Raw genomic sequence first — 19,978 nt, 5'->3', positions numbered from 1 at the left:
GGACAAATGCTTGATTCTTTTCTTTTATGTATGTTTTCAGAAGAAGTCGTACTCTAACAAGTCCAAAGGTTACCAATGTGACCTTACATGCATGCACGCATGTGTATGATATTTTGAATTCATAGATTCTGACGTTCTTGCTTATTGTGCTTTGGTTTGTTGCAATCATTATTTTTGATGCTTAAATTTTCCCTTTTTTTTGGCCAGTGGCCTCCTTAGATTTTCTTTTGACGTGATTCCCCAGTATTTTTCTAGATTTGTCTTTTATATCTCTTGTTCAAGACCCAAAGTTACCCATTTCTCTAAAGCGGAGCTTATTTTTGAAACTACTGTTAGTTCTTTCTTGTGGTTTCTGGGTATATGAATAAATAGCATGTATCCTATTTATTGGCATTCACACAAAAACCCCTTTTGCCTCATTTTCAGTTGCTCTGAAGAATGGCTCCCATTGCTTTGGGGTATTCCTCATCCCCCAGAATTGAAATTCTGTGTATCATATCGTTTGTGTTTTATATTAGCTCATTGCAAATATACCATTTTTTTAAATAAAAAAATTTTATAAAAATCTATCAGTTTCACATGAGGTAGCAACAGAAAATTAAAAGCTTAATTTTATTCATGTAAATAGGCCAAAGTGCTTTTAATTTGGATAGAATAGTTGGGGACAAAGGGGTTAGAAAAGATGGATAAAAATAATATTTTATTTTTTTTGGCATAATGAGTTTGAGATATGTAACATATCTAGAGTTAATTGGTAGAAATTAGCCTTCGGGCTTGGAGATGAAGTAGAACTATTCTATTGGTTCTATATTGTTTTAGCAATAAAAAACTAAAAGACTAAGAAAATAAATGATTTGCCAAAGTCAGGAAAAATGTAGCAGAGCCAGGTATTATATGAAAGATATTTAGTAGTTTCAAATACATATATGAAATTCAGAACGTTATTCTTCCATAGAGATAAGGACTGTTTTTTCTTATCTCCTTTTGGCAGACCTATTGAAAGGAATGGAATATCTTTTTTTTTTTTTTTAATAGAGTCCCAAGAGTGGCCTGAAAGAGAGGATTTCTCTAGAAGAAAACACAGAGAAAAATGAAGTAATTCAGGATACTGTGAGTATGAAATCCATTAAACGATAGTGCTTTTTTAATATCTAAGTGACAGATATCTGCTATTTGTATATTCTTTTTTTTTTCTTTTGAGAGAAAGCTTAAACTTTAAAGGAACTTAATAAATTTTTGATAAATTGAGTTACTCCATAGTTAGTATTATTAGGTGGTTTGTTGTCTTTTTATTATAGTAAAATATACATAACATAAAATTTACCATTTATTTTAAAGTATACAGTTCATTGAAATTAACTTACATTCACCTTGTACAGTCATCATAACATTTATCTATAGAACTTTTTCATCTTCCCTCAACTGAAACTTGGTGCTTATTAAACACTAACTCTCCATTATTATCTCCCTGAGCCTCTGGCAACCATCATTCTACTTTGTCTTTATGAATTTGACTACTCTGAGAACCTCATTTAAATAGAGTCATACGATATTTATCCTTTTGTGACCAGACTATTTCATTTAGCATGTCTTTCAGGTTCATCCATGTTGTAGCATGTATAAGAATTTTTTTCCTTTTTAAGGCCAAATAATAATTCATTGGATATATATACCACATTTTGTTTATCCATTCATTTGTCAGTGAACACTTGGCTTGTTTCTATCTTTTGGCTATTGTGAATAAATGCTACTATGAACGTGACTGTGCAAATATTTGTTTAAGTTCTTTCAATTCTTTTTGGCATATACTCAGAAGCAGAAATGTCAGGTCATGCATATTTTTAATTGAATACTTTTCACATTCTGATTTTATTTTTTGATTAGACTTGTATGAAGTTTTATAGTAAAAGACTTAACATATTGCGACACATTGACTAATAGCAACGTAAGGACCGTTGAAAAATCAGAAATCTAATCAGCTATAAAATTAAGAGTTGTCTACTACTCAAAACAAATTTCTATTGTTTCACCTGATTTTTTTCTTAAGTAATTACAGTCTTGAGGTTTAAAACACAAGTAGTAAAAAGGGCCGAATTAATTTTAGGAGATGCAAATACATAGCGTTGGGATACACTTAAGGAGGAAAAACTACAGCTATATATTATTTACTCAATTTATAACTTGTTGGGTCTATGTACATAATTTTAACTTTAGCTACTTTGCAGATGACTCCCAAATCATTATAGCCCCACTCCCTTTGCTTAGCTACAGATCCCACATGTTCAACTGCTGTTAGAATTAAGCCAAACTCATTCTTTTCTATTTATTCCAAAATTTTTATTTATTTTAGTACTATATGGTCTTTGATATTAGTGTTTGTGAACTTCAAACATCTCGTATTTTTTACATTCTACATTAATGCCTCTATATTGCGTTTTCTATGCTAAATTTAACATTGTAAATGAGTTGACATCTGTTAACATGGAGTGAGATCTGCCAACCCATTTATTTTTATAATTTTGTTTTCTTTCTATAGCAGTGTCTTGTGTGATTACTTTAATTTTTTATTTTTTAAATTTTTTTCATTTTGCCAGTGATCAGCAACCATGAGTGAATTTGTTTCTCAGGACATTTGGCAGTGTTTGGAAACATTTTTGATTTTCATGACTGGAGGGCTGCTACTGGCATCTGGTAGAGGACAAGGATGCTGCTAAATACCTTACAATGCACAGGACAGCTCCCACAACAACGAATTATCTAGCCCAAAATATCAACAGTGCCAGGGTTGAAAAACCCTGCGTTATGCACTTATGAAATATAATTAAAAATGAAAATATGGGGTTCATTGACAGCCTTCAGCTCTGTGACATTAATAGAAATCTTTATATTAACCTCTCTGCTAACTTTGTCTTATCATTTCTACTCTTATTTGTCCTTTGTCCTGTGGTCTTCACTCACTTTTTAAAATCTAACTTTAAAAATTTAAACTTTGTAAGCCAACTTTCTTTCTGTAACAAAGTCTAGATATATATATAATAATAGATGAAATACATTTATTATATGAGAGTGATTAGAATCAGATAACCAAGGGTATGGTAACCAAAGGGTATTTACTACTTTTGAAGGGAATGTCTCCCCCCAACCCAAAAATACTGTTGTGGTTTTTTTTGGGAAAGTGATTCATGGCCTTGAAAATTTGAGAACCATTTCTTTAAAAATAAAGTACATAAAAAAATAAAAGAAATCCCTCCCGTTCAATGAACCATGTCTTCTTAATGGTTTGACTGTATTCTTTCTCTGAATTTGATGACCAGATAATTTTTCTGTTTCTTTTCTCTAAATATTACCAGGACACTCAACCACTTATCGGGAGTCCCTCAACCCGTATAGCACCTCATATTATTGGAGCAGAGGATGATGATTTTGGTACTGAACATGAACAGGTGACAGTGTTTTTTCTGAAAAACATCATTAATTTTATGAGATGTTTGTTGCAAAAATGAACACTTCCTGGAGATTGTCATTGTATTTTTAAGAATCCGAAGCTAAATATTAGAATTAAGATAACTTGGTTAATTGCATGGGTTAATTGCTTACTTTGGCTTTAACCTATAGAAATTACTTTTTAATTTATTAAAAACTAGTAAGAGGTCATTGATTTATACCTAAGTACTTTATTTTGGGAGAGGGTGGTTTCGTTGTAAAGGTTTTTAATTCCAAATTCCAGTTGTTTGTTGATGGTATATAGGAATATGATTGGCTTGATTCATGTCCTTGGTCTTGCTAATAAATTCACATGCTACTTCTAGGAGCTTTTTAAAATAACTTTCTGGGATTTTCTACATAGACAACCATCATGTTTATGAGTAGAGGCAATTTTTATTTTCTTATTTTCAATCTATTTATCTTTTATTTCTTATTATCTTTATTGCACTGATTAGGACTTCCAGTATGAGGTTGAATTGGAGTGGTGAGAGTGGTGAGACAGGACATCTTTGCCTTATTTCTGATTTCAGGGAGAAAGCATTCAGTCTTTTATTGTAAAGTATGATGTTAGCTATTGGTTTTTTGTAGATAACTTTTATTATAGATTAAGGATGTTTCCTTCTATTCCTGGTTTGCTGAGAGTTTGTATTATGAATAGATGTTGAATTTTGTTGAATAATTGAGATGTTTATATGGTTTTTTTTGACCTGGACTCCTAATATGGTAAATTAATTTGATTGATATTAGCATGTTGAGCCAGCATTACATTCCGGCGATAAACCCTAATTGGTCATAATGTATTTTCCTTTATATATATTGCCAGATTCAATTTGCTATTATTTTGCTGAGGATTTTTGTATCTGTTTTTATAGGGGATATTGGTATGTAGTTGTTTTGTTTTGTTTTTGTAATTTCTTTGTCTGGTTTTGATAGTTGGGTAATGCTGGCCTCCTAGAATAAGTTAAGAAGTGTTACCTCCTCTTGTATTTTCTGAAAGAGATTATATAGATTTGGTATTGTTCGTTTAGATTAACTTTATTCTTATTTTATTTAAATGAAAAATTATATGAAAATTGTGATTCTGGGTTACCTAAGTTTAACTATTACTGTTTTCTGTTTACAGTGTAATTAGGGAATATGCAAGTATTCTAGGAAGTATCTTATTTAAAATCGTACAACTCCATTTCCTACCACCATTTCTGTAATTAGCCAAAAATAAAAGGAAAACAGCTATTTAATTAGGATAAGACCTTCCATTACATTTTTAGAAGTGTTGTTAGGTAGTTGTTTACAAATTGATTTTTAGACATCTCAGCTTCTTAATAATTATCTTTTAAGCTTGCATCCTCCCAAAATGGTCTTTCTTCCAGCCTATCCCCAAAAGATTATTAATTTTCAGAGGAAGAGATTCCATAGCCTATGTTGCTAAGAAATTCTAGTGAAATTTTTAAATTTTTGAATTTTTTTAGGGTAGATCAAAGTGTAATTTGGATAGTTATGTTTAATTGAGCTTACATTTCATTTTGCATTTGTATGCTGGAGTTATTGATGTATATTAATTTCTTTTTCTAGATCAATGGACAGTGCAGCTGTTTTCAGAGCATTGAACTGCTAAAATCTCGCCCTGCTCACTTGGCGGTTTTCTTACACCATGTAGTTTCACAATTTGACCCTGCAACATTGGTAATATATTTACAGTTTAGCCAATTCAGAGTTTTTCTATTGATTCATAAAACATAAAACTTTTCACTTCTGTAAGATAGACTTCTTTCAGTTTTTTAAACATATAAGGATAGATATGAAAGATACTTAAAATGTTATTAGTTTGTTTTTTAAAGACTTTGTTTTATTGTAATAACTGCATTGTTTATAGTGACCTACCTGTTCCAAACATTCCTACTGTATGAGAATCTAACAGATTACATTTTTCAAGATTTCTCACTTTTTCTTTTTCATTTTTTTCTCTACTACAGCTCTGTTATCTCTATTCAGACCTTTATAAACAGACCAATTCCAAGGAGACTCGTCGCATCTTCCTTGAGTTTCATCAGTTCTTCTTGGAGCGATCTGCAGTAAGTTACCAAGTTAATTAAAATCTTTGTGCTAGTACATTGAATTTTTGGCTTCCTTCCAGTCTTCCCTCTTGTGATTTTGGACTTTATTGTGCTTTGCGACATCTGTATTATATATCTCAATTATTGATTTCTCTTGACTGTTATTTTTTATTCCTCTAAATTAGTTGTAAGCATATGAATTCTCACAGTAAGTTTTAAGGGATATGTATGTATATTTGGGTTTATACATGTGTATAATTAGGATGAGGGAGTTAAACAAGAACATAAATGATACACATTTATATATTAGGATCCAAAGGACAATACTTGCATAATTGAACTCTGGTTGGCCTCTTTTGAAGTTTGGAGGTACATGTTTAACTAAATACAGGTAGAAAAATATCTTATTCACATAAATGATAATGTTTTATTTTGCCAAGAGAAATCTTAAGGTTATTTAAACTAAGAGTTTTATTATTAGCCTTGCTATAGGGTAAATAAGATTTATTAGCCCTTAATACTTCCTGGATACTGCATGTCCCTAATCCTTTCATATTTTTAATCTTTTTTTTTTAATTGAAATTATTGGGACATACCAAAATTAAAATGAAAATACAGAGCAACCAGCACTCATTGTTGCCTGAGCTTTGGCTGAACAGAACCCCTACAGCTAAGGACAAAAATAAAAGGTCACCTCAAACCAGTAGGAAAGGCCACCTCAAACCGATAGGAAAAGCGGAGGCACAAAATAGCCTGGTCTCACAACCACATGTGGCAGTCGAGAATCAAGAGGGTTACCTTGATGCAAATTCCCCTCTCCCACCTGAAGAGTGAGGGGTCCTAGCCCCATGCTGGGCTTTGCAGCCCAGGGTTCCAGTGCCAGGAAGAGAAGTCACCACAACCTTTGACTGTGAAAACCAGTGGAGATTATGGCTGAGTGAGACAGAAGGCTGCGGGAGTTTCAGGCATTCCTCTAAAAGGGCCCATGCCTGGACTTACACACTGAAAGACTCACTCTCTCTGAGCTTCAACGTGGGGGCAGCTACTTGATGAGCACCAGGGACAGACAGGGAGATACCGAGTCATCGTGCTTCAGGGCAAGGGCTGGAAGGGCGACTTTCTCCCAGACAGAAGTGCAGGAAGTATCCATTGTTCCTCTGTTGAGCCCACTTCCTTCCCAGCCGATGGGTGCAGGTGTCACCATATCTGAGTCTCCATCAATCTGGATAACACAGATTGATCCACCAAGGTAATTCCTTGAGACTCTACCTATCCCAACTTATGGGCCCACCCAAGCCGCTTCCATTGTTTTATCCATACAAATGGTCTGTCTTGGCTCTTGCTCTGGAGTTTCCTAAAATACCTCAAAGGCTTACAAAACCCAAAGAAGCAGCATCTGGCCTCGGCGTTCCTGTACCTCTTGCTGAGCAGCACCAAGCCCCACACCAGGTTTCTGGCTTGATCTCTCAAGGCACCTATAAGCCCAGCACAATGGCAGCTATCTGTGGATTATTTAGTGACTCTTGCCATGTGGTTTCAGGCAGGGAACAGGCTGTGCTGAACTCATCCTGCAGCTGGACCCCTCCCAGGACCATACCACTGGGCTCACAGGACACCTACTACATAAAGCCATTCTACTAAGACCAAGAGACTTAGGAGCTCTACCTAATACATAGAAACAGGCACAGAGAGGCAGCCAAAATGGAGAGACAAAGGAGCATGTCCCACATGAAAGAACAGAACAAGCTCCAGGAAAAGAGTTCACCAAAATGGAGACAAACAATCAACCAGATGCAGAGGTCAAAACACTGGTTGTAAGGATGTTCAATGAACTTAGGGAAAGAGTAGATGAACTCAGTGAGAACTTTAACAGAGATAGAAAACATAAAAATGGAGATGGAAAACATAAAAGGAAACCAGTCAGAAATAAAGAATACAATGACTGAGACGAAGAGTACATTAGAGAGAATCAACAGATTGGATGAAGCAGATGATATAATCACCAGTGTAGAGGATGGGGTAGCAGAGGACACCCCATCAGAACAGCAACAAGAAAAAAGAATACAAAAAAAATGAAGATAATTTAAGGAGCCTCTGGAACAACATTAAGCATAACAACATTCGCATCATAGGGGTACCAGAAGGAGAACAGAGAAAGGAATTGAGAGACTATTTTAAGAAATAATGACTGAAAACTCCCCTAGCCTGGTGAAGGATATAGACATATGACCCCAAGAAATTAAGAGAGCCTCAAACAAGATGAACCCAAAGAGGCCCACACCAAGACACATCATAATTAAAATGCCAAAGGGTAAATTCAAAGAAATAATGTTAAAAGCAGCAAGAGAAAAGCAATTAGTTATCTATAAAGGAGCTCCCATAAGACTGTCATGCAGTATCTCAACAGAAACTTTGCAGGCCTGAAGGGCTTGGTACAAAATATTCAAAGTGATGAAATCCCAGAACCAAATTACTCTACCCAGCAAAGCTAGTATTTAGGATTAAAGGAGAGAGAAAGAGCTTCCCAGATAAGAAAAAGCTAAAAGAGTGCATCACCACCAGTATTATAGAAAATATTGGAAGAACTTCTTTAAGAAGAAGAAAAAATATGTATCAAAAATATGAATAAAGAGGTTTTTTTTGGAGAAACATGAGGAGTGATAGCCATCCCCACATCTCTCCCCTTGAAACAACAATAAACCGAACATCTAAAACTGAACAAAAAACACCCAGACTGCACACCGGCACGTCTGGGAGTGGGATCTGCGCTAAAGAGCTACCACAGGTCAGAACCCTGGGTGTCTGGTGGTGGATTGGGAGAAAGAAAGAAGCCGTGCTCGCAGCCCGAGCTCCTTGTAAGAGGTGGAGGAGGGTAGAAGGTGCAGCGAGTCCCTAAACAGCCCTGCCTGGGAGAGCCGTGAGCTCCATGTGGCTGGTGGCAGGGCCCAATCATCGAGGCAGAAAGCAGAGAAGCAGGGATAGCAGAGAAAAAACAGTTGATTTTTACTGGCCACGGTTGCAAAACCAAGGCTGAGCTACAGGCCCTGTTCGACAACCCAGAGGGCCTGTCCCCCCATACCCTCTGAGAATGAATATTGCGGAACCCCAGGGGAATCTCAGCAAACGCTACCAAAACTGTTGCTAACATTGACAGGGACTGAGACTGAGCGTAGCGAGTGTGATTAAATATTTACAAGAAAATAAAGGCATTATATAAAGGCATTATTAAGGATTTATATAAAGCAAGGATCAAAGAGGCTTACACACCAACTACTGGAAACCAAAAGAAAAGTGCCTTCTTTACAGCAGGCTAAAGAGAGACCTTTACATAATAGAATTTCTTTCTGGAAAAAACAGGATTCATTTCCATTAATGCCCAGGCAGAGAAATAGTCCATTAAACATCATGAACAACCAAGGTGGCAAGGCATCTCAGGAAGAAAGAGAAATATCTCCAAAAAATAAGCTTACAGATATAGAAATATGCAACTTAAATGAGAGAATTCAGGATGGTACTTCAGAAAAAACTAAGCGAGTTCCGAAACAAGTCATATCAACAATTTCAGGAATTGAAAAAACAATTGGATGAGCAGAGCAAGGAGATTGAAACCCTCAAAAAGAACCAAATAGAACTTCTAGAGATAAAAAAAAAACATACTGCAAGAGTTGAAAAATGAAATAGCAAGCTTGGGAAATAGAGTCGACCAAATGGAGGAAAGGATCAATGATATCGAAGACAGAAATCTAGAAATAAATCAGAAGGAAGAGGAGAGAAACCAAAGAATGAAAAATAATGAAAGAGAAATACAAGAACTAGCTGATACCATCAGGAGAGGAAACAAGAATAATGGGAATTCTCAAAGGCGAGGAAAAGGAACAGGGACTAGAAAGCATTTTTCAGACAAATAGTTGACGAGGATTTCCCAAATTGAAGGAATGAGCTAGAGCTTGGAATTCAAGAAGTCAATAGAACACCCAATTACCTCAACCCAAAAAAGCCTTCACCAAGACACATTGTATTAAAATTATCAAAAATCAATGACAAAGACAGAATTCTCAGGGCAACCAGGTAACTTATAAAAGAAAACCCATTAGATTATCCTCAGACTTCTCAGCACAAACCGTACAAGCCAGAAAGGAATGGAATCACATATTTAAACTATTAAAGGACTACCAGCCTAGAATAATGTATCCAGGTAAGCTCTCCTTTAGATATGAAGGAGAAATCAAGACCTTTTCAGACATATAAAAATTGAGGGAATTCTCCATTAGGAGGCCTGAACTGCAGGAAATACTGAAAGAGATCAGCTTACCTAAAATAAAATGACAAAAACAAACAAACAAACAAAACATAATTAGGAGTAAAGTGACTATCAGGCAAATAGAAGCAGAGGAGTGCAACCCTTACTAGGAACAGGGCATTATAAGCTTAAATAATAAAAAGAGAATTTCTACAGCAAGATAGTAATGAATGTTCAGCAAACATAGGGACAAATTGAGATAACAATGACTGAAAAGGAGAGGATTCGAAGATCCAAATTCGTAAAGGGGAGTGGAGATAAAGCACATGCAGAAGAAAATGGACAACTGTATATATAACTATCCTTTACATATTCATAATGGTAACCAAACACCAAAGACTCAGAACTGAAGTATGTAACATAAAACAAGAAGAACCAGAGGGAAAACCCGCAAAAGCCAACCAAAAAAATGAATACAGAAACACTGAGCTATCAGAAAGCAAAGATAAAATGGCTATAATAAGACCTCATATTTCAGTAATCACCCTAAACGTAAATGGACTGAACTCACCAATCAAAAGGCACAGAGTTGCAGAATTGATCAAAAAACAAAACCCAACCATATGCTGCCTCCAGGAGACACATTTCACCTCCAAAGACAAATATAGACTCAAAGCGAAAGGGTGGAAAATGATATTTCAAGCAAATGACATTCAGAGAAAAGCAAGAGTAGTGGAACTAATATCAGACGAAATAGACTTCAGACTAAAAAAGGTAAAGAAAGATACTGAGGGACACTTCATAAATAATAAAAGGAGTCATGCACCAAGAAGACATAACATTTATTAATATCTATGCTCCCATTCATAGGAACCCTGAAATACTAACAGAACTAAAGAGAGAAACAGACCAAAACATTATCGTAGTAGAGGACCTGAATACCCCACTGTTGGATATGGACAGGTCATCCAAACAAAGTCAATAAGGAAATAACATCCTTAAATGACACATTAGAGCACCTGGACATAATTGACATTTACAGAGCCTTCCATCCCAAAACAGCTGCTTATACATTCTTCTCTAGTGCACATGGAATAGTCTCAAGGATTGACCATGTGCTGGGACACAGCGATAGCCTCAACAAATATAAGATGGTTGAAATCATACGAACCATTTTCTCTGATCATAATGCTTTGAAACTAGAAATCAACTGCAAAAAGAAAGCAGTAAGAACCACAAATACATGGAGATTAAAGAACATGCTACTGAAGAATAACTGGGTCAGAGAAGAAATAAGAGATCAAGAGATACATAGAAACGAATGATAATGATAGTAAAACATAACAAAACTTTTGAGACACGGCAAAAGCGGACATAAGAGGAAAGTTCATATCATTGCAGGCCTATCTTCAAAAATAAGAATGAACCCAAATAACCTAATGCTTCGTCTTAAAAAACTAGAAAAGGAAGAACAAATGAAGCCTAAAGCCAGCAGAAGGAAAGAAATAATCAAAATTAAAGCAGATATAAATGAAATTGAAAACAAACAAACAAAAAAACAATAGAAAAAAAAATAAATGTAACAAAGGGCTGGTTCTTTGAGAAGCTTTATAAAATTGACAAATCCCTGGCTAGACTCACTAAAGAAAAAAGAAAAAGGACACAAACAAAATCAGGGAAGAAAGAGGGGAAATTATGACTGACATCACAGAAATACAAGAGATCATACAAGAATACTATGGAAAAGCACACAACACCAAATTTAATAACCTAAAAGAAATGTACAACCTTTTTACAATCCATTTATGATCAAAACACTAAACAAAATCAGTACAGAAGGAAAGTACTTTAACATAATAAAGGCCATATATGACAAACCTTCAGCCAACATTATACTTAATGGTGAATAACTAAAGACCTTCTAAGATCAGGAACAAGGCAAGGCTGTCCACTATCGCCACTGTTATTAAATATAACATTGGAGGTACTTGCGAGTGCAGTCAGACAAGAGAAAGACATAAAAGGCATCCAAAGAGGAAACACAGAAGTCAAACTCACTATTTGTGGATGACATGACTCTCTATATAGAAAACCCTAAAGACTCTACAAGAACACTACTAGAAACAAGAGGCAAATACAGTAAAGTCTCTAGATACAAAATCAATGTTCAAAAATCCATAGCGTTCCTATACTCTAAAAACGAAGTGTCAGAAAAAGAAGTGGAAAAAATAATTCCTTTTGCAGTTGCAACAAAAAGAATAAAATACCTAGGAATCAATTTAATGAAACATGTGAAGGACTGATAAAATGAAAACTATAAGATCCTATTAAAAGAAATTGAAGAAGATACACAAAAAAAGAAAAAATTGTACGGATATTCTGTGTTCCTGGATTGGAAGAGTCAACATAGTTCAAATGACTATATTACCTAAAGCATTATACATATTTAATTCAATCCCCATGAAAATCCCGTTGGCATTTTTTAAAGAAATAGAACAAAAAATCATCAGATTTGTATGGAAGCACATAGTCCGAATCACCAAAGCCTTCCTGAGAAAAAAAGAACGAGGCTGGAGTCATCATTCTGCCCAACTTCAAATTACACTACAAAGTGACAGTAATCAAAACAGCATGGCATTGGCAGAAAAAAAAAGACACACGAACCAGTGGAACAGAATCGAGAGTCCAGAAGTAAACCCATATTCATATGGGTAAATATTTTTCAACAAAAAAAATCCAGAAATACACAATGGAGAAAGGAAAGTTTCTTCATTAAATAATGCTGGGAAAACTGGAAAGCCACCTGCAAAAGAATGAAACTAGACTGTTGTTTATCACCACACACCAAAATTAACTCAGCGTGGATTAAAGACCTGAATATAAGACCTGAAACAATAAAATGCATAGAAGAAAACAGGAACGAAACTCAAGGACCTTGGATTTAAAGAGGATGTTATGAATTTGACCTCAAAAGCAAGGGAAGTAAAAGCTAAAATAAATGAATGAGACTACATCAAACTAAAAAGCTTCTGCTTAGCAAAAGAAACTGTCAACTAGGTAAAGAGAGAACCATCTGAATGGGAAAATATATTTGCAATCTATGCCTCCGATAAGGACTTAATATCTAAAATATACAAAAAAACTCAAACAACTCAATAACAACAACAAAAATAAAAGATCCAATACAAAAAAGGGCAGAGAACCTGAACAGACACTTCTCCCTAGAGGACATACAAATGACCAATAAATATATGAAAAGATGCTCAACATTGCTAGCTGTTAGGGAAATGCAGGTCAAAACCACAATGAGATGCCATCTCACACCTGTTAGAATAGCTATTATCAACAGGACAAGTAATAACAAATGTTGAAGAGGATGTGGAGAAAAATGAACCCTCATACACTGCTGGTGGGACTACAAATTGGTACAACCACTATGGAAAATAGTATGGAGCTTCCTCAAAAAACTGAGGGTTGATCCACCATATGATCCAGCAATCCCTCTACTGGGGATTTACCCCAAAGACTTCCCAAAGACTTGAAAACCCATATCCGAAAAGGTATTCGCACACTGATGTTCATAGCAGCATTATTCATAGTGGCCGGGACATGGAAGCAACCGAAGTATCCTACAATAAAGAAGATGTGGTGTGTATATACAATGGAATATTACTCAGCGATTAAGAAGAGATGAAATGCTGCCATTTGTGACAACATGGATAGACCTTGAGATAATAATGCTAAGCGAAATAATGAGACAGAAAAAGCTGAAAATGTCATGATATCACTTATACGTGGGATATAAACCTAAAAGCAACACATGAACAGGACAAACAAACAGAGACTCATGGACATGGACAGTAGACTAGTGGTTACCAGAGGGGAGGGGATAGGTAGATGCAGTAAAGGGGGTCAAATATGTGGTGACAGAAAGAAATCTAACTATGGGAGGTGAATACACTGTGTAAATATATATATGCCTTACTGTTAAAGTGTACATATGAAACTTATTGGATTTCGTTAACCAGTGTCACCATAAATAAATAAATAAGTTATTGAAAAGGAAACAAAATATGAATAAAGAATGGCAGTAAGTACAAATTTGTTAAGAAATATTTCAAATGAAAAAGGATTAAATTCTCCATTCAGAAAATAGGATGGCTGAATGGATAAGAAAACAAGACCTTTATATAGGCTATCTAGAATAGACTCACTTCAGATTAAAAGGCACACAGACAGAAAGTAAAGGCATGGAAAAAGATATTTTATGATGGACCTAGAGGATATTGTGCTGAGTAGAGTCAGATAAAGACAAATCCCATGTGATTTCATGTACATGTGGAACAAAATAAACATTAAAAAAACCCACAATGACATTAAAACCAGAGGGTTACCAGAGGAGAGAAGGTTGGGGAGGTCAGTGAAAAACGAGGTAGGGATTAAGAAGTACAAATTGAAAGTTACAAAATAGTCATGGGGATATAAAGTATAGCATAAGGAAAATAGTTGGTAATAGTATAATTATGTACTGGTATCTTGAGTACTAGATCTTTTGGGGTGATCACTTTGTGAATTATATAGATGTCTCATCATTATATTGTATACCTAAACGAATATACTGTTGTATGCCAGTATAATTGAAAAATACATTAGTTAGTTAAATAAGTTTCAAGTATACAATTTAATAACATATATATAGTATATTGTGTGTTTACCACCCAAAGTTAAATTTCCTTCTGTCACCAAATATTTGACCCCTTTACCTGTACCTACTTTCCCCCCACCCCTCTTCCCTCTGGGAACCACTAATCTAATGTCCATGTCCTTGAATCTGTCATGTTTGTTGCTTTCAGTTTTATATCTCATATATAAGTGAAATCGTATGGTTTTCGACTTTTTCTGTCTGATTTATTTTGCTTAGCATTAGATTATCTCAGGTTCCATCCATGTTGTCACAAATGGTAATATTTTATCTTTTCTGTTGGCCGAGTAGTATTCCATTGTATGTATGTACCACATATTCTTTATCCAATCATCTATTGTAGGACACTTTGGTTGCTTCTGTGTCTTGGTCACTGTGAATAATACTGCTATTAACATCAGGGTGCTTATATCTTTGTGGATAAATGTTTTCAGGTTTTTTATACAAATACCCAGAGCAGGGATTGCTGGGTCGTATGGTAATTCTATTCTCCATACTGTTTTCCATAGTGGCTGTCTCAATTTACATTCCCACCAACAGTGTATGAGGGCTCCTTTTCCCTCACAACCTCTCTCCAACACTTGTTATAATTTGTCCTGTTGATGATAGCCATTCTAACAGTTGTGAGGTGGTATTTCATTGTGATTTTGATTTGCATTTCCCTAATAGCTAGTGAAGTTGAGCATCTTTTCATATGTCTGTTGGCCATTTGTATGTCTTCTTGGGAGAAGTGTCTGTTCAGGTACCCTGCCCCTTTTTTTAATTGGGTCGTTTCTGTTTTCTGTTGAGTCATTCATATTAGCATGCAAACATTGTTCTCCTTTCTTAAGTAAATAAGCTTATATATGAATATGCTTGTAAATATCGGTATCTAAGTTCTCTTTACTTTATACAAGTACTTTTATATATCTTAAAAAGTCGTTAGAGCTGTCTCATTTTTTGTTTGCATTTTTGTTTTAGCACCTGAAAGTTTCTGTTCCTGATGAAATATCCATAGATCTAGGTAAGTTTGGAGCATCAGTATCCTGGAGAATTACATCTCTTTAGATATGTAGCTCAGCTCATTTCAAAAGGTTTTATTTGTCACTAGTAGGTCATCTAAATCACAACAGAGAGTCTGTAATACATTTAAGAGTAAATGAAATCTGAATTTTGAAATACACGAATTGAATTGAAGAATTTCTTGTCTTACTCCAAGATAAGTTTGTACCAAATAGCATTGATATTTTGCCAGTTATAATGCACAGACTATACCTTTAGATCAATTAATTCCTTTTCTTTTTGCAGAAAAAAGAAGGCCCGAGCTTATTCCTGAGGATCTACATCGTCACTATATTCAAACTATGCAAGAGAGAGTCCATCCAGAAGTTCAGAGGCACTTGGAAGATTTTCGGTAAGTTTAGTAATAGATATCAGCTGATTTTGTTATTCCAAATTAATTTTCTTTTTAGGTAGGAAAAAGTTACACATTAAATTCTTGGCTTAGCATAAAGTCTTTATCACTGTTATTAAAACATAATGAACATCTGGAGTCAAAGTGTTGGAGTGATACTGAGAGTTCATAGTTCCCATTTCATATGATTTCAAGATTTGAGCTTAGTACTACGTCTGTGCTAAGTGTGTTCCTTCAGGATATGTGTTCTGTCAAGTGATTGCATCTAGAATTTTTTTTTCCTCTGTGACATTTTGCCTGTTGTTAGAAACTCATAGCTATGGAAACTCTGATGAAACATCTCCAGAGGGAGATAATTTTTCTCCTCAGGCTACCTCAAGAAATTTCTCTATTCCCTTCAGGCAGAAACGGAGCATGGGGCTGACCTTGGCTGAAAATGAACTGACTAAACTTGATGTAGAGCGAGATAAGGACCGGGTAACTCTGGAGAAGGAACGGGCATGTGCAGAACAGATTGTTGCCAAAATTGAAGAAGTGTTGTAAGTAACAGAAGTGTATGTAGAAATGCCCGCTCTACTGAGATGCTAATAATGCTGAAAGTACACTCTGAACAAATTTAGAAGGGGTATCAGATTGTGTCCATGGAGCTATTTATTTTGTCATAATACTTGAAAACTGCAATTTTTTATTTTTGCTAATATTTTAAAGTTTTCCAGTTTCTTTTTTAGGTTATTGGTAAAATGAGTTAGCTACAAAATTTCTGATCAAAAACAGGTTGAAGACTTTCGCTGGTTTCAATTCATAGGCTTTAGAAATATTTCTTGCTATAAAACATTTATAGTTGATGACATGAGTGTGAAAAGCATGTTGTTCCTTTAGAGATAAGAGGTTTTTTTGGAATTTTATTCCATGTGACAGAGATTTAGGATGGGTCTCAAAGCATCTGGCTCTGTTCTGTTGTTTCAGGTGTCTGGGTTTAATAGCAACGCTTTTTATTGAACTTTAATAATTTGTTTTTAAATGTTTTTATTTTAGGATGACTGCTCAGGCTGTAGAAGAAGATAAGAGGTAATAGAATTGTTTTTTTCTACAGAATATTAAGAAAAAAAAGAAACTATCTTTTCTCCTATCAGCCCTAAATTACATTTTATTTCTTTTAACTTAAAAAAAAATAGACTCTCTCCCTCTGCTGGCCTATTATTTTATTTGACTAATATTCCAGTGTCTTGATTAGAATCCTTTTCTGTTTGCAATGAATAGATAATTCCTTATTTTTGACTTGACGATTGAATTCTAAGAATTCATCATTGAGGTTTCAGAAGTCTTTTTCTATCTTTATTCTACGCACTCTCCTTTTTCAGAAGTCTTATTTTACTTAATCCTTTCTCCTCCAGCTCAACAATGTTGTATGTTATTTTCATGTACATGAAACATTTGGGAGTAAAAGTAAAAGAACCTCGAAATTTGGAGCACAAACGGGGTCGGATTGGATTCCTTCCAAAAATCAAAGTAAGACTGGAATAATAACAGCATATTTAGGTCTCTGTGCTTCTTTACATTTGATTGCAGTGCTTTTCTTCTTCTTAATATTTACTTTTTCAGCAAATTAGTGCTATGGTCCCTGTTCTCAAGAAACTCAAAATCTAGGGAGAAATCTAGAGATATGAACTAATTATTAGACAATATAAAAAGTGAAAATGATGTACACAGAGTGCCATCCCCAACTGTGTATGGCCTTATCCTTTTCTTTTATGATACCTATCACAGTTTGTAATTATTTGTGTTTTTGTTTAATTTTTGTTGGATTGCGAAGCTCTGTGAGGGCAAAGATCTCCTTCATCATTGTATCCCCAACTTTTAGCATAGTGCCTTTGCACATCATGAGCTTAGTAAATATTTGTTCAATGGATAGATATATGAATTGTTTAGAACAAGCTCACAGTAAATGTTATAAAACCACCTTTTTATTTCCCAAAATTACCAGCTCTAAAGGGTCTGAAAAGATATCTTAAGTTTGTGTGTACACAGTCCTGTGTACACCGCCAACTTCTAGTGAGTACTATGTATGTGTGCATGTCTCATTTCCATTTAACCAATTGCTTTCAAATGACCATTGGAATTACATTTCTGTGTTTGAAAACAACAAAAGAAATATACTGTTAAATATCTCTTATCTCTTCAATTATACCTCAACTCCAGCAAAGTATGAAGAAAGATAGGGAAGGCGAAGAAAAAGGGAAGCGAAGAGGATTCCCCAGTATCTTGGGACCCCCAAGGAGGCCAAGCCGTCATGACAATAGTGCAAGTATGTTAAAGTTTGAAATGCTTCATTCCTACCATTCCATGTGGCCTTTCATCAGAAGCTCATTTAGCTAGAATGAATTGCTGGAGAAGGGTGTTCTTAATATGATTCCATTGAACTTGCAACGTGCCTTGCTTCTATTCAGTGTTATTTCTGTACTAAATTCCTCCATATGGCTACATAATTGTCACAAACATCTTTCATGGCAGTAGAGTATCCCATCAGTTATCCGTAACACAATTTATTTACCTATTCTGATTTTGTTTGCATTCAAGTTCTGATAAATTAAAAAAAAGTGCATAGATCTTTCCACCATACATTGTTTAATCTCTTTATACATGTATTATTTACTCTTTCCATAATCTACAATTTCTTCACCTCTCTATTGTGCTTTATTTCATGATCTCCTTCTACCCTCAGGCCTAATGGAGAGAGATCAGCCCACTGGAGAAATGGGGACAGTGATACTATGGGGAGAAACTAGGTCATGTTGTAGTCCACAACTCAGTACCACATTTGAATATATTGACATGGTCGGAATGGGGATGGTGTTGTGATACAGTGATACTGAATGTCCTACACAATGAGGAATTCTCACTCAAGTGCCATTAGGGCTCTTGTTGAACAACACTGAGAAGATGAAGGAAATTTTTAGAGAAGAGGTTGAGGAGATGGAGCATTTCACAGAGGCTGACCACAAGGGATACTCAAAAAGAATTTTTGGAATTAAGGAAGGATGACTTTTAGGATTAGTGATGTGTGAAGATGTACAGTTCTGTGGGAGATGATGACCTAAGAGTTTTTAGTTTCTTATAGTGACTTATGTGAACAGGGATAATGAGCAGGATAGGAATTAGTCTGGGTTGTCTCTAAGGCATATTGTAATGATGAAGTTGTGTTAGAAGTGAGGAGATTCTAAGAGCTCATAGAGCTAAAAGGCTTCATCTTCATTCTTACAAATAAATACAGCTTCATATCTTTGTCTCTCAGCATTCCCTCTTTCACTACCTACCATTGCTCTTCTCATCTCCTTTTCTCATGACTCACCTTCCTCTACCTCCTTTCTCTTCCTTCATCTTCCACCATCTCCCTCCTTTTTCTTATTATCCCTCCATCTTCTTCCCTCCTCTACCTTCCTCTGCTTTGCTCTCTCCTTTCTGTCTCATTTTTTTCATTTTTCTTCCTTTCCTTCCCTTTCTTCCTCATTAATCTTATATTTTTTATTAATCTCATATATTTCAGACATTTTTCTAGATCCTTATATCTTTTTTTTTAGTTGTTTTGCAACGCAAATTGTTGACTTTCTTTTCAGTTGGCAGAGCCATGGAACTACAAAAACAGCGCCACCCTAAGCACTTATCCACACCCTCATCTGTGGGTCCTGAATCTCAAGACTCTGCTAAGTTGCGCCAGAGTGGGTTAGCAAGTGAAGGAGCAGACACTGGATACCTGCCAGCCACTTCTGTATCCTCTATGGCTTCAGGAGCCACTCTGTCCCAGGAAGGAGGGAAAGAGAATGATATGGGTAAGCAGTAGTTCAACTTAACTAAGTATCATGATTCTAAAACAATCACACTAACTAGGAGATAGAACAGCAGATTATTTTAAATAAGACTGAGTCCTAGTTAAATTTAGTTTTAACATTTAAATATTCTATAACTAGTGACAGATCTGTTCCGAATGATAATTTTAAGTTCTCTTTAATTCAAAAAACATTTACTGAGCTTTCTGTTACAAATTAGTTTCATACCAGTTACGAGCATACATACAATAATTATACATAGATTCTTGCCCCATTACA

General features: G+C 35.2%; 1 protein-coding gene across 4 annotated transcripts in view; it reads left to right on the top strand.

Moving 5' to 3' along the window:
- Nucleotides 1-19,978, top strand: part of ARHGEF12 (Rho guanine nucleotide exchange factor 12) — a 147,861-nt gene that overhangs the window by 91,687 nt on the left and 36,196 nt on the right. For all 4 annotated transcript variants that reach the window (XM_039867068.1, XM_039867069.1, XM_039867070.1 and 1 more), the window contains 11 exons: nt 1,036-1,110; nt 3,351-3,443; nt 5,059-5,169; nt 5,460-5,558; nt 15,443-15,485; nt 15,770-15,875; nt 16,277-16,414; nt 16,911-16,943; nt 17,270-17,384; nt 18,075-18,180; nt 19,490-19,702. In XM_039867068.1, the coding sequence (XP_039723002.1) occupies nt 1,036-1,110; nt 3,351-3,443; nt 5,059-5,169; nt 5,460-5,558; nt 15,443-15,485; nt 15,770-15,875; nt 16,277-16,414; nt 16,911-16,943; nt 17,270-17,384; nt 18,075-18,180; nt 19,490-19,702 (1,132 nt within the window). The remainder of the gene's footprint in view (nt 1-1,035; nt 1,111-3,350; nt 3,444-5,058; nt 5,170-5,459; nt 5,559-15,442; nt 15,486-15,769; nt 15,876-16,276; nt 16,415-16,910; nt 16,944-17,269; nt 17,385-18,074; nt 18,181-19,489; nt 19,703-19,978) is intronic.

Source organism: Pteropus medius, unplaced genomic scaffold (genome assembly GCF_902729225.1).
Source record: "Pteropus medius unplaced genomic scaffold, Ma_sr-lr_union100, whole genome shotgun sequence".
Classification (NCBI taxonomy): Eukaryota; Metazoa; Chordata; class Mammalia; order Chiroptera; family Pteropodidae; genus Pteropus; species Pteropus medius.
Note: the sequence above shows the minus strand (reverse complement) of the source record. Positions and strands in the feature narration are given on the sequence as shown.